Raw genomic sequence first — 16,195 nt, forward strand, 5'->3', positions numbered from 1 at the left:
TAAATGAGATCTGTGAATCAGGTCAGCAATTAACTCTGGAAGAAGGTCCCTTAAGGGTAGCACTTGAATGCCCTAAAAGATCTCCTTGGTCTGATGGCTAGAATCCCATTAATGGTGAATCTTGTTTTTGCTAAAAAAGAGTCGAAGCCAGGGCATCCACCAGCCCAAATTGAGATGCTTCCTGCTGTGATTTGGTTCTCAGCAAGAACAGTATGTATTCAGCAATAAAAGAGGATGATTAACCTACCCAACTATAATTAATAGATAACAGCAAGCTTGAGTCGAATCAGATGAAATGACACTTACTTGAGGAAGAAAAACAGAGAATAAGAAGAAAGAGAAGGATAACTATGGCTTCCCACCAACAAGGTACAGAATCTCACTGCCCCCCAAGGATATCTCGCCCCTACTGAATCACACAGCATCCATTAAAGAAAACTTCAAACTTCATTCATCATAAATCGTCTCTGAGCCAATGGCTTTTACAAGCTTTGTAATAAAAAAACTAAATCAGAATCCTACTCTAACTAGGAAATCAAATTCTATTGCTAATAACAAAACCTACTTGAAAAAGTAAACATAATCCTAACAAGAAAACCTCCTACGCAAGGGAGGGAGATCTCATTTATTTATACTCATTAAAAATTAAAAAAACTAAGCCTAATCCCGTATGCCTACATTCTACCCATATTTTAGACCCATTACAAAGGCCCAACACATGGGATCAAAGGCCCAACACATACATAACCAACCCAAGGCTTATTTCCAATAAAAGAAGCCCTTTAGGTAGCTTATCTGCATAAAAAACAAACACTAAGACCCAAACTTAACGAACTAATAAATCCTGTATTCCTTACTCCTACCTATATTTTAGGATTATTAAAGTGGCCCATTACAATGAAAACCCCTTGGACCAAAGGCTCAGTATATATGTAGCCCAACTTATGAGGATTACTAGGCTGAAAAGACTAACACTAGCAAACCCATGAAAGCTCCAGTGAACCAGAAACTGACAACATATGGCAGAAAATTGACAAGCTAAAACTCTCAATCCAACCAACCAATGGGACTGAAGCTAAGGTCCAATGGTGGTCCTAATAGGTGGATTATGTGTCTAAAATATCAAAGCAAGTTGACAGCTAGATTAGGTAAAATAGATGGACAGAAATTTGAAACAATAGCCACAATAAAAAAATTAGTAGCCCCTCTATTATGTGGGGTTACTTTGCTGTCAAGGTACTTAGGAACTTTTAGAAAGAAGATCCTTTGCTATTACAAATATTAGAAACTTACTAAATAAAAAGACTCTTAGTTGCTACTACTTTTAATGAATAAGAGCCCGTTACAAGAATAGAAACTAAAACAAATAGCAACTCGGAAAGATTGTAGTAACTCCACATGTGGCAGCAACATGGGCCCACATAATCATACAAAATAGAAACTATGGTAATAGCAACTTCTAAAAGCTAATTCCAGCCATAAGATCTTCAGTCCACACAAGCTGTCTTCAGTGGAACACAGTCCTTATGAACAGTACTGCATGAACAATACTTCTTCCTCGAACAGTTGAACTACATCACCAACCCAAGGCTTATTCCACTTGTAGAAATCGCTTCCTCTAAAAGGCCGACCTTGTAGGAAAGGGAGGAAATAATATGTATATCATACAGGAGCTTTTTAACACGGCGGACTATCCAAAGGGGGACACGGGTGGATAAAATAATTTTTTAACACCTGCCCGCTCCCAGGGGGACTCGATACCGTGACCCCTGCCTGCTTTGATACCATGTAGAAACCGCTTCCTCTAAAAGGCTGACCTTGTAGGAAAGGGAGGAAACAATATGTATATCATACAAGAGCTCTAACACGGCGGACTATCCAAAAGGGGGACACGGGTGGATAAAATAATTTTTTTAACACCTGCCCGCTCCCAGGGGGACTCGATACCGTGACCCCTGCCTGCTCTGATACCATGTAGAAACCGCTTCCTCTAAAAGGCCGACCTTGTAGGAAAGGGAGGAAATAATATGTATATCATACAGGAGCCTTTTAACGCGGCGGACTATCCAAAGGGGGACACAGGTGGATAAATAATTTTTTAACACCTGCCCGCTCCCAGGGGGACTCGATACCGTGACCCCTGCCTGCTTTGATACCATGTAGAAACCGCTTCCTCTAAAAGGCCGACCTTGTAGGAAAGGGAGGAAATAATATGTATATCATACAGGAGCTTTTTAACACGGCGGACTATCCAAAGGGGGACACGGGGTGGATAAATAATTTTTTAACACCACTAAATCAGCCCACTTTCTGATTTATCTGCATCAATTATTGACAAGTTCAATAATTTTGTAAGGTACTGGAAAGCATCACCACTCTATCAATGATTGGTATGTTAAAGAAGTTCAAAGAGAAACTGTGGTGATTTTCTTTTATTTTTTCCCTTCTCTGGGGTGGGGTGGTCCTAATTAACCCCTCATGACTACATGCTTTGAAATTTGAATAGCATGTCAGGGGAAACTTCCCTCTACAATTCTAGTCCTCAATGGAATCCCCAATCTAAACAGCAATAGTTCTTGCTGATGGACCATCCACCAGGGCCGAGTTGATCTGCTGCCACCTCTAGTATTAAATGAAGAAGTAGATAACACATAGGAGATTTGGTCAGATACGAATTGATATAGCTTCCAGGATTCCACAAAACCAAAGTGGAACAAGTAAAGGAAAATTAACAAACACATAAAGAAAAGATATTAAGTCTCAAACTGTTGATATTTATAACCAATAGAACAGATCAAACATTCTTCCTTTGAGGCCTTGACTTTGAATTTCAAGAAGATTGATCAACAATATTGACTCAACTTCACTGAAATCAACTCAACCTAATATCAACTAAATGGGGTCGACTACATGGATCCTTTTTCTCCAATCAGCTCTACCCAAAGCCATACCTGTTACTAGTCCTAAGCTATTCATTTCTTTCCTCACCATGTCTCCTAAAGTCATTTTAGGACTAACCCTGGCTCTTTTAGCTTCTTCAATCAAAATCTGAATCAAATCACCCATCCGTATTGGTCACCTTGCACGCCTTGGTCCACCTTGTTGGTGTCGCCTTGATTTTTGGACCCTCTCCACCAAAAGAATAGCATCAGCAAAAGGCATACACCAAGGGATCTAATCTTGAATGTCTCTAGTCAGCTCGTCTATGATTAACGCAAACAAATATGGGCTTAAAATTGATCCTTGATATAATCCAATTGTAATTAGGAATTTACTATCCTCCCACCCCCTTCCCCCCCACCCCCACTCCAACAAAAAAATAAACAGTTTTTACACTAGTGACTAGTCACTACACCACCATTATACATATCTTTAACTATGTCCACATATTTAATCGAAACACTTTTCTTCTCTAATACTTGTCAAATTAACTCTCTAGGGACTCCATCACAAGCTTTTTCTAAGTCGACAAAAACCATATGGAGATCCTTCTTACAGTCTCTCAATCTTTCCAGTAGTCTCCCAAGTAAATAAACAGCTTCTGTGGTTGATCTTGCTGGCATAAAACCAAATTGGTTATCTAAAATATTAGTTTCTTGTCTCAGGCGGATTTCAAATGCTCTTTCCCATAAGTTCGTAGTATGAATCATAAGTTCTATTCCTTTATAGTTACTAGTTATTACAGCTTTGAATATCACCGTTATTTTTATAAATTGGAACCACAATGCTTCTCCCCAATTCATCAACAATGTCAACTACATTTTCATAAAAATATGCCCAATTGAATCCCTGAAGAGCCTAGATAGTTGTAAAGCAAAGAGAAAAAAGCCCAGTAGGATTATATTTACCTACTCCTAAAACTCCATTGTCTGAACAACTTTGACAAGCTGTTGTAGGTGGTGGCATCGGAAATAGGCATCGATAGCATGGACCTCCATTGTGATTGTAAATAGTAAGCTGTAATACAAAATTCAAAACAGCAATTATCCCAAGGCTATATTGAAGATGCAGAAAAAATTTAACACCACATTATTCAATCTCAGATTTTCAACCATAGTTGGCAAATTCAAGAATAATTCAGCAAAAACTCAAACTGATGAATTGATTTGCAAAATTAAGAAACATTCATGAACCTTTGATAGTTCGCATATAATTCATGAATAATTCGGCACAAGAATTTAGGGCTCCAAAAATCCTGTCCATGAGAACAATTCAAAAAATAATTTGGTTCAACACATTCAACAAAAAAAATTGAAAATGGGTTTAAAAAATCTATTTTTTTGCAAATTTAATAAAATGTTAGGAAAATGGACTGAATTTTTTGTCCCAAAATTTTCGAACAAAATGATTTATCCCCGAATTAAATCGAATCCAACCTTTGCCCATAGCCTGCTTTTTTTTTAAACCGAATTTTCAATGACAAAAACGAATTACATCTGAAATCTTTTCCTTCCAAATTTGTCAACTATGTTCTCAACACGTTAAAAAATATTATAGACCATGTTTTCGGCAGACACTTGCTCTTGTTGATTTCGATGGGAAGTTCATCAAGGGGGTGACCAGGATCCATGGTTTAGTAAAATATTCAACAGAAAGGAATGATAGTGGAAAGGACATCCAAGTCGTCTAAAAGCAATTGATAGTGTACCTGCCCTTCTACTCCCACTGCAGCACCTGATACAAGAGGCTGCAAGAATAAAAATAAAACAAGTCAGATGGTTACATGGAAATTTTATGAGCAGAAGGTCCCTCTCAAAGAAAGTTTTGGTTAGAAAGAACTATTGAAAATTAGCAAAGAAGCAAGATGGTAAGTCACACGACTCAAGTCTAGGAAGACCCTAAGTTTCAAACCATGTTAGCTCCAAAGTTACTATATTAGTTATGAACTGAACTAAAACATTTTAAGCAAATGATATACACGTTGCCAGCACTGTGCTGAACTACCTCACCTTTCCCAAAACTACACAGCAATCACTGATCATGTACCTGCTGGGGGCATTGTCCGTGGCATCTATTACTATGTCGTATCTACAAAATGTTAGCAGTCATGGAAACAATAATATTTTAACAACACAAACAGAGAAAAGAAAATAAGCATGGAGAGAAATTGGCAGAGCTTAAATCGTATCCATATTTCTATACAAAGGATACTTGCTCAAAATTTCCAAAGCATTGGATGCTCGCAAGGCTTCTTTATGTTCCTCTATCTGAACAGTGGAATTAATCCTGCAATTATGACCATATCAAGAGACCTGGAGATGCAGGAGAAGAAAACAAGACAGAATGATACATGATGCATATAAGAGTATTACATACGCGCGACAAGCAGCTGCAGCAGATTCAACTTTTGATTGACCAATAAATGCTTCTGTATGGATAATCTGAACCACAGAGATGGAAACCAACAGATAAGATCACTCAACATCACAACCATGAATGACAAAAGGTGTTACGCAACTGTTGTAAAATAGGTTCAAGGGTATTTATGTCCTTGTCTTATTCTAGAATGTTCTCTCACACATTATAAATAAAGAGGGGCTGTGACCAAAATGACACAAGCCATATTTCTCAATTTCTCCACATGGTATCAGAGTAGGGATGCCCCTTCGGGATTAGAACCCTAATGGTTCTTTTCACGAAACCATAGGCCATCTCTCTCTTCTTGGTTTCTATACAGCAAGCACCATTTCACCACCTCCACAACCATCTTTCTTCTTCTCGGTCGTAGTCAAGGTACTAAAACTCGGAACTCGATACCAACTCAACCCTTGGAAAAACCAAGTCAATTCGAGATCTTGCCGAGTTGATGAATATTTTTTTTTCGGCTTGAAGCCTCAACTCGGTGGGTTTTAAACCTAGTTTGGATCTGAAACTTGGTATTCAGCCTATTTAAGGCCATTTAAACACAATGGCACTATCAGATTTTGCAAAAACAAAGTCCAAATATGAGTTTCACTTCGGACCATAGGTTGTAGGCGACAACGTACTAAAATACCCTACTCTACACATAATTTAGTAATAGAAAGCAATCAAAACATTCAATTAATGTAAAACAACTTAAATAAGCATTAGAAATGTTAAAGTGTACAATACATCAATCTTTAAACAAATGTTACATAAAATGTGATATGTTAATGCATTCAGTCCCAACACGATCCACATAGAATTCTCATGTCATAGTGTTGCTGTAGTTTTGCACATAGTTTGCCACAGCACTCATATAAGTGTTGTCATGAAAGGAAAAAAAGATTTGGGGAAGAATTGTTTACCTCTCAAAGATGCTTCAGATTTAAGATGAATCTTGAAGATGTGTAGCTGAATCCTTCAAATGTGCAGCTGATTCAACTCTCCCGAAGGTCAGAAGTTGAAATCCACAGGTCAAATGAAGAAGGAGCTTCAAATGGGGAAGAAAATGGGCTTTGGACAGAACTCGACCGAGATATGTCGAGTTCTGTCAAGTTAGGTAAGTTTTAAAGAGGTAGATGGGTTGAGTCCTAGGTCGACCCGAGATCTCAAGTTACCCGAGAACTCGACCGAGATAGTGTAATTTTTTAAATCGTATGGTAACTCGACTCGATTTCTCAAAAAACCGAGATCTTACCGATATCTCGCAAGTTCTCGAACCATGGTCGTAGTCACCACCTCCGCCACCCTCTATCTTTTCCGCCTCCACCAGCACCACTACCTACCGCCTCCGCTTCCTCTAGCCTTCACTGCCTTCTAGCGGCTCCACCCCTCTCGCCTCTCTCTCGGTTTCACCCTTGGTGGTGAAACTTTTTTTTCTCCCACCAAGGGCTTTTTCTTCTCCCTTCATGATTTAATTCTCCTTCCGTATTTTTTTGGAAGGTGATGTTCTTATTTGGATCCGAGAAGTATTAATGCTTTTGTGATTTGACTCTGACCAGCAACCATGGGTGACTCTAAGATCTCCTCTGCATCTACTGAACAACAGGGGTCAATCAACGGGACCTGCTTCCATTCCCTGCTAGCTCCATTAAATTAAATGGGAGCAATTACTTGATATGGGTGCGATATTGCTACCTGACTGTCGGTGCTCGTGGGTTTCCGGATTTCTTACTGGTGTTGTTATGCCTACTGCTGCTAGTCCGGCTCAAGACAAATGGATGCCTTCCAATTTTCTTGTAATGTCCTACCTCATCAACTCTATGGATCCTATAATAGCTGGGGGTTATTTACTTCTTGACACTGCTGCCAAAATTTGGAAGACAGCTACAGATACACACTCACAGGTCGGTAATGCTGCCCAGTATTACGAACTTCGCCAGAAGATTCATGCCACAAAACAAGGGGAGTTATCTCTTTCTCAGTATTACTCTACTTTGCGTAGCACGTGGCAACAGTTAGATTTTTATGGATCTTTTTCTGCTACCTGTGAATTGATGCTTTTGCTTTCAAGAAATGGGAAGATAGGCTTCGAGTTTTTTCTTTTCTCACAGGACTTAATATTGCGTTTGATCAGATCCGGATCCATGTTCTGAATCGGGAACCATTCCCTACTCTTAAGCAGGGTTATGCTATAGTGTAATCTGAGGATAATCGATGTAATGCTATTGTTCATCCCATTTCTTAAGAACAATCTGCTCGTGCCACTAATTCCCAAAATATTTCTCGTGGTGGTCTTTCCCGTGGTACTGGTGACCGTTCTACTTCTAATTGAGCCCCATTAAAATGTGACTATTGTGGCAAGGAATGGCATACCCGTGAGAGATGTTGGAAATTGCATGGGCGCCCTGCAAATACTTGCGGTCGCAGTCAGGGTCGTCCCACTTCTGCGCATGCCCATCATACTTCATCTAGAGACACTGTTGTTGCTGATCAATCTGTTTCTCAGGAGGTTCTCCATACCCTACAAAATCTGGTCACTAAATGGACTCTTCTTCCTTATCACCAGCCCCATCTGCGGCATCGACTACCTCCCTGCCAGGGAATTTCGAACAATCTTCATCTTTTACCTCTGACCAGCCAGGTATCTCTTTTTATGGTCAAAGTTCCTCTATCTCATCCGATACTTGGATAATTGATACAGGGGCTACTGATCATATGACTGGTTCTCCTCTTCATTTTTCCCAATATTCTCCTTTATCTGGAAATACAAACGTTCGTGTGGCTGATGGTTCTCTATCTCTTTCATATGTTTTACATGTTCCAAAATTTTCCACTAACTTGCTTTCTATTAGTTCTCTTACCCGCGATCTAAATTGCAAAGTAACTTTTTTTCCTGATCACTATATTTTTCAAGATCTCGTAATGGGAAATACGATTGGTTGTGGTAATGTGAATGGTGGTCCTTCCTTGCTTGACAGTTCTCCATCAGCAAAGGTTTCCCAGTCTAATTCGCTTTCTTCTTCTTTGAGTGATTTGCATTGGTGGCATCGTCGCTTGGGTCATCCTCCTTTAGGAGTTTTATTTTCTTTATTTCTCAGCTTGGTGAATAAATGTAATCCCAATAATTTTAGTTGTGATGCTTGCATTTTTGCAAAGCAAACGCGGGCTGTTTATCCTATTTCTGACAATCATAGTATGATACCTTTTGGTTTAAGTCACTCTGATTAGGGGTGTCAATAAAGCCCACTCGGCCCGAACCCGCCCTGAGCCCGGACCCGACCCGACCCGACCCTGATTTTTCAGCCCGAAGGGCGGGTTAGGGTTTAGGAGTAGCTTGACCCTAGCAGGGTCGGATCGGGTCAGGTTTAGGCCTCGGGTTGAACCCAGCCCGGCCCTGCCGGACCCTGAATTGTTTATAAATAAATATATAGATATATAGATATTTATATATATTATATATATTATATTATTCTTTATCCTAACAAAAAATATAAAAAAAAACACTCAAAACCCTCGATTTTAAAACTCTTTCCCTTCATCCGCCGTCCCCAAACCCCATCTCTATTTCTCTGCACACCAAGAAGTACTTTCCACTGGACTCCACCATCAACGAGAAGGGACTTCTGTTGAGCTTCGAAAATCACAACGGCAAACCATGGCACTTCCGATATTCCTATTGGAACAGCAGCCAGAGCTATGTGATGACTAAAGGCTGGAGCAGGTTCATGAAGGAGAAGAAGCTTGATGCAGGAGACATCGTGTCCTTCGAGCGCGGTATGGAAGACTTTGGCAAGGACCATCTCTTTATTGACTGGCGGCACCACCCTGATGCCCATCACTCTTCATCCTCACTCCAACCACTAGGTCTACCACTCCGTCACCCACTCTCCCTGGCCGCTCTGCCGCCCGTCCCACTTCCATGGAGCCGATTTTTCTGTCTGTACACTTTATTTCTTGGATTTTCTCCTGGTTTGGAAATTGGATTGAGAGATTTGAGAGGTTTAAAGTGAAGTTTGAAGGGTTGTTGAGGTTGAGGGTTTTACTTCATCTCTCTCTTTCCACTCTCCCACACATCATCAGGGACAGGGCCAACCCGACCCTGCCAGACCCTATTCGGGTCGGGCCAGGCCAGGTTAGGGAAAACCCTGGCAGGGTCGGGTCAGGGTTGAGGGTTTCTTGGCCCTGCCAGGGTTAGGTCAAGGTCAAGGTCAGGGTTTAAGTTAAGGCCTCTAGGGTCAGGGTCAGGGTTTAGGCAGGCCCGGCCCAACCCGACCCATTGACACCCCTAACTCTGATGTATGGGGCTCTGCCCATTATGTTTCTACCTCTAGATATAGATGGTTTGTCACTTTTATAGATTGTTTTAGTCGTACCACAAGGGTGTATCTTATGCACCAGAAAAGAGATGTATTTAATTGTTCTCAACTCTCCCACAACATGGTCCAAACCTAATTTGATGCCAAGGTCAAAATCTTTCTATCAGATAATGGGAAGGAATATATCGATGGTGCATTTCAGAAGTATTTATCAAACCATGGCATTATTCATCAAACGAGTTGCGTGGATACTCCGGCTCAAAATGGAGTTGTCGAGCAGAAGAATCGTCATCTTTTGGAGGTTGCCCGATCTTTGTTGTTTGCCATGACTGTTCCGCCTCAGTTTCGGGAAGATGTTCTATAGGCAGTTGATCTCATTAATTGGCTGCCCTCCCGGGTGTTGACTTCGCACTGTCTGGTTAAGGTGTTGATGGGTTCTTCCTCCTTTATGGTGCCTCCAAGGTGTTTGGTTGTGTGGTTTTTGCCCGGAATCACCACATCCATGGCAAGTTTGATCCCAAGGGGTTGTGATATATTTTTTGGGCTATTCTGCCACCCAAAAGGGCTACAAGTGTTACCATCCTTGCTCTAGAAAGCTCTTTGTTACTATATATGTGGTTTTTCGCGAGGGGAAGGTGTATTTTCCATCTCCTACTCCTCTTTAGGGGGAGTCTTCTAGTGAAGAAGATCCGTTGATTACTTTACTTCTCTTGATGTTCCCATGGTAGAAAACACTTCTGGTGTTGAACTTGAAGATGGAATAACGGGACAAGAGCAAGCACAATCTCAAGTGCAAGGGGAGACAGAGACTAGGAAATCTGATCCTTTGAAGCTTTTTACCGAAGGAACATGGCATAAACAGAAGCAAGTTGACACCACCGCATCTAACCAATCGTTGCTCCCAGATCCAAGTTCTTTGCCCATTGCTCTTGGTAAGTCTCCTTTGGATCCTAGTTTAGATTTACCTATTGTTATTCGTAAACCCCAAAGAACTTATACTCAACATCCCATATCTAAATCTAATGAGCTTTTTACTCTCATTCTGTTTATGCCATGTTCCGAAGGCGAGAATGGTTGCTAGAGGGTTCACTCAGACTCATGGGACTGACTATCAAGAGACCTTTGTCCCAGTGACAAAGATGAATACTATTAGAGTCATCAGTTCGTGTGCAGCCAATCAAGGATGGGATCTTCAACAACTAGATGTAAAGAATGCATTTCTCCATGGAGAACTTGAAGAGGAGGTGTATATGGATATCCCCCCGGGTTTTACTGATAATCAAACCTATGGAAAAATGTGTCATCTCAAAAAGGCTCTCTATGGATTGAAACAATATCCAAGAGTTGGTTTGGGCGATTCCATAGAGCAATGGTGTCCATCGGCTACAAACAAAGTGATGCTGATCATACTTTGTTTATCAAGAAGAGAGACAAGCTCATCACTGTATTGATCGTGTATGTTGACGACATTGTTATTATTGGGAATGATGTTGATGAAATAAAGAAGTTGAAGACTTATTTGGGGACAAAATTCGAGATCAAGGATCTACGACAGCTCAGATATTTTTTTGGGATCGAGGTTGCCTATGCTGCTCAAGGTATCTTCCTATCTCAACAGAAGTATACTCTTGATTTGTTATCTGAAATAGGTATGTTGGGGTGTAAGCCTGCAGATACCCCCTTGGAACCAAATACTCACCTAAAGAGTAAAGATGGAGATCCAGTGGATAGAGGCAGCTATCAGAGATTAGTTGGCAGATTAATCTACCTATCTCACATATGACCTACTATTGCCTTTGCTGTGAGTGTTGTGAGTCAGTATATGCATGACCCTCACTCCACTCACCTAGGCAGCATATAAGATCTTGTGATATTTGAAGTCTGCACTTCGAAAAGGTGTACTCTTTTCTTCCCAGGATCATTTACGGATTGAGGCCTACACCGATGCAGATTGGGCAGGATGTCTAGATGACAGGAGGTCCACCTTGGGTATTGTACTTTCGTTGGAGGGAATCTGGTGACTTGGAGGAGCAAGAAACAATCAGTGGTTGCCCGATCCAGTGCTAAAGCAGAGTTTCATGCAATGGCCCATGGCATTCGTGAGCTTCTTTGGCTGAAAGGCCTTCTAGTTGATTTGTGTGTTCCTGTTACATTGTCCATGTGCCTCTACTGTGATAGCAAATCAGTAATAAGTATCGCTCATAACCCAGTTCAACACGATCGTACCAAGCATGTTGAGATCGATCGGACATTTTATCAAGGAGAAGCTGAAGCAAGAATTGATTTGTATTCCTTTTGTTCAGTCCGAGGATCAACTAGCTATTATTCTTACTAAGAGTCTTAATAGCAAGAGTTTTATTTCTATTGTTAGCAAGTTGGGCATGTTTGATATTTATGCCCCAACTTGAGGGGGTTTGTTGTAAAATAGGTTTAAGGGTATTTATGTCCTAGGGGTATTTATATCCCTGTCTTATTCTAGAATGTTCTCTCACACATTACAAATAAAGAAGGGCGGTAATCAATTTGACACAAGCCATATTTCTCAGTTTCTCCACAGCAACAAATTATAAATATTAGTTGGGAGATGTCAATATTAAGATCTTGAATAATTATAAAGGAATATCAAAAAAAAGATGTCAGTAAAAGTGACCCTTGTGGGATGGGCAAAGAAAATGCTGACAAATGTGCAATTAATGCATACGAGGAAAAGATAGCTCGAGAATCCCCTCAGAAATTTAAAAGGGTATCAATCTTTTCTTGGTACCTCAAACAGACGAGGACAATGCAAAAAAAAATAGCTGTGGCAGTTAACAAGAATGAAGCTGATTGAATGACTAGTGGATCACCAAAGATTACATGTTAGGTAAAACCCAGATTGTTATTACATAGGTACCGTTGAAAGAAATGCACAACAGGAAAGCAGTAAATGCTTATTATTGTGCAACATAACTACTTGCTTAACTGGAGTCAATAGAGACTATGTCATTCATATATTACTTGGAACTACAGAATCTATAACTAATGGTGAAAAACAGGCTGAAGCTCTCCTAAACTACATTTAGACCATGCTTTGTACTTTCCTAGATTGCTGCACAAGTGCACAGTGGCGCTAGACATATTCTAAAACTCACCGAGATCTCGGAAAACTCGAGAATCTCGAGCTGCTCCAGATGAGTTCACATACGACACAGAATATGCACAAACTCGAATATCTCGACCAAAATTTTAGCGAGATTTTGGTACTTTGTACTGTCTCGCCGAAATTCCGGAAAAGTGCTACATTCCACATTATAAAAAAGCACCAAGTCGAGAGCACACTTTGAAATTTCAAAGTAACTCAATAGAGAAGGGGTTTTTTGTCTAGAGAAGGGGGAAAACCTTGTTTCATGACTTTTTAGCCACATCATCATTCAATACAACTGGGATACACTACTGGGGGTCGCCACATCACTACAAAGAAATCGATTGTATTATTGGGAGTTGGGACATAGAAGACTAGTGAAGTAGGGTCTCTATGACTAATGTATTGCTCATTGTTGGGTGTCTATGTAATATGCATTGTGAACACTTCACGTGGAGGAGTTTGTAGTAGAAACTTTAAGTCTTTAACTATTTTTTAAATACTTATTCAATATTTTGTGTCTTCATTCTTACTTGCTTTACTTGCCAATTATATCTCATAGTACTCAAACAATGTATAGAATAGGCAATTTCACATTAAGGGTTCTACATTTACTGCCAACCAAGGGTGCGAATCTAAAACACCAAATTGGGTGCTTTTTTTTTTTTAACAATTTGAAGTAAATATGTTTATTAAGCCTAAAACAATCTTCCCTTAAAGATTCGGAGCCAACTAGGGTCATTTGTTCACAGAAACATCATACCGAAACCAAAAAAAATGCACAAACTCGGCAAGATCTCAGTCGTCGAGGTCGAGACGAGTTTTCAAACTATGGCGCTAGATCAATGAAGACAATACACTCCACGTGGTGTACTTGACTACTTAGGAATTTGAATAGCAAGGTCATTTGTAATGGATTACACTTGCCGAGAAATTAAAGTGGGGTGAATGAAGTGGCAGGGTACATCCAAAGTGTTGTGTGACCGACGTATTCCTTTAAAGCTAAAAGGAAAATTCTATAGGACTGATGTATGGGGCATTGGGGCTGAATGTTGGGCAGTTAAGAAATGTCATATTGAGAAGCTATGTGCAACAGAAATGAGGATGTTAAGATGGATGTGTGGAAAAATAAGGAAGAATAAAGTACGAAATGAACATATAAGTGCGGACTTGGGTGTTGCCCCGATCAGTGACAAGCTCCGAAAGAGTTGTTTAAGGTGGTATGGTCATATTCAACGGAGGCCTAGGGACGCCCCAGTAAGGAGGAATGATATGATTCTGATTGAAGGAGCTAAAAGAGCTAGGGGCAGACCTAAAATGACCGTAGGAGAAGTGGTAAGGAAGAACGTGCATAGTCTAGGCCTTGTACCAAGTATGACCTCGGACAGAGCCTATTGGAGGGCAAGGATCCATGTCGCGGACCCCATGTAGCTGAGAATCTTCCGACCTACTGGGTTGTGCCTCTTTCCTCTTACTTTCATCTTTCATCTTTCATCTTTCATTTGTCATTCTCCATTTTTCATTTCTCATCTCTTTCTTCATCCCTCTTTTCCCATCTCTTCATTCCCCTTTTTGGGTTAGACCACAGTTTTCCCTACTTTGTTTTGTTTGAATCCATGTAGCTGACCCCATTAAGTTGGGATAAGGCTGAGCTTCTTGTTGTTGTTGTTGTTGTTGTTGTTGTTGTTGTACACTTGCTGAGAAATTATATATAAGGATAGAACTATCAGGAAGGCTAGAAGGAAGTAAGGGACCCAATTCAAGTTTGCTAAACCACGGTAGGGAGATTCAGTTCTATTTCCATTATATTTCACAAGGACAATTGATATTCTCAAGTAATTAATGAGTGAAATTAGGAGGGGGGGGGACTACCCTCAAATAAAACCTCTTTTTTTTAATGTCAGCAGGAAACTGGTTCAATTAATTTTATAGATTTCTTCCTTTTAGAAAGAATAATTCATTTTCTTAGATTGACCCGACTGGATTCCTTTTCTGGTTCGACTTCTAGTCTGGGTTTTGCGTTTTAACTTATGATAAACATAAAAGTCAAGTAAAATTATCAAAAGAAATTAAAGGAGTAAATAAAAGATCTGTTCAATGTAGAACTGAGCCAAACAATTATAACTAGAGTTGGGAAAAATAGCCTCAGTTAAAGTTATCAATAGTGCATCATGAGGACCTGAACTGAAACCTAATGTGCAGTCACGGGCAGATCACACCATCAGCTGAGTAGGAATGCATATTAAGTTAATTTTGATGAATACTTTAGACAGATACCTGCCGGTGTAGATTATTAAGCTCTACAACATCATGATCAACAATACCAATCCGACCTGTGGAGTTGGAAAAAAAAAAACGAAAAATAAGTTAAAGAAATAGATAACCACATATTCAACAAGAAATGCTAGTCATTGCAGCCAACATAGAAGCACTCATCAATTAATGTACCGAAATCATTCTTATGACTAAAAGAACAAGAATACCCAAAGAAAGGAATATTAAATGTCGTTATCCATAGTGACATAACTTCATAACCTGCCATGTACATGGATGTGTCCCTGCATCCATCTCCCTTGTAAAACTTCAGCCCAGAGTTATAGAAGTTTCATTTTGGATTATTATCTTAATCTCCAATTGTGGCAGTTTCATAACTAAATTTGGATAGAACTTCAAGTCACTTTTACCAATGAGATTTGTGGAAGGCCCTCCATCACATGGATCCACCCATGTACTGCCACAGGCCAGGTCGCGAAGCATTAAAACATGACCCAGGCATTAAAAAATAAATAATAAAAAAAAGAGCGCCCAGTGCAAGAGGTTCCCGCTACTGCAGGGTCTGGAAGAGCAATGTATGCAGCCTTCCCCCCTGCTTCGCAGGAGAGGCTGTTTCCAAGTTCTGAACCTGCAACCAACAGGTTGCAATAGCAACTTAACCGTTGCACTAAAACATGACCAGGCATAATGACATTTAAAAGTTCCCAGGAAAGAATGGGGACAATTAAATCTGAAAATAATCTGTCATGTGTTAAAATGGTGCAGCAAATCCGTCCACTTTCTTCTTAAATTCAATCACTTATCTTTTCATGTATGTCCACACATCCTCCCAACAGTCCATGCACCCTCTTGTAGTCCTGAATTTTTTGATGATTTAACTTCCCACATGGAAAACTCCAATTGGGCTGAAATTTGACATGTGAACAGGGGACCTTGGGATCTGCCCACAAATTTGAGCTCCAACTGAGCTATCACATGGCAGAATCAATGTGTGGTGACATGCTATGCAATACACCTTCAGAGTGACAATTAGAAGAACCTTACCAGTTATATCCCTCTTTTTCCTAGGAATTGCAGACAGCCCAGATGCAATAAAAAGAAATTGACTAACAAAAAACTTATCAAAATATATATATAT

General features: G+C 40.1%; 1 protein-coding gene across 1 annotated transcript in view; it reads right to left on the minus strand.

The window, feature by feature from the left end:
* Positions 1–16,195, minus strand: part of LOC122642778 (adenylyltransferase and sulfurtransferase MOCS3) — a 28,520-nt gene that overhangs the window by 11,173 nt on the left and 1,152 nt on the right. The window contains exons 3-8 of the mRNA XM_043836357.1: positions 15,061–15,116; positions 5,317–5,381; positions 5,152–5,226; positions 4,950–5,028; positions 4,649–4,687; positions 3,849–3,957 (exon numbers count right to left, since the gene is read on the minus strand). Of these exons, the coding sequence (XP_043692292.1) occupies positions 3,849–3,957; positions 4,649–4,687; positions 4,950–5,028; positions 5,152–5,226; positions 5,317–5,381; positions 15,061–15,116 (423 nt within the window). The remainder of the gene's footprint in view (positions 1–3,848; positions 3,958–4,648; positions 4,688–4,949; positions 5,029–5,151; positions 5,227–5,316; positions 5,382–15,060; positions 15,117–16,195) is intronic.

Source organism: Telopea speciosissima, chromosome 10 (assembly GCF_018873765.1).
Source record: "Telopea speciosissima isolate NSW1024214 ecotype Mountain lineage chromosome 10, Tspe_v1, whole genome shotgun sequence".
Classification (NCBI taxonomy): Eukaryota; Viridiplantae; Streptophyta; class Magnoliopsida; order Proteales; family Proteaceae; genus Telopea; species Telopea speciosissima.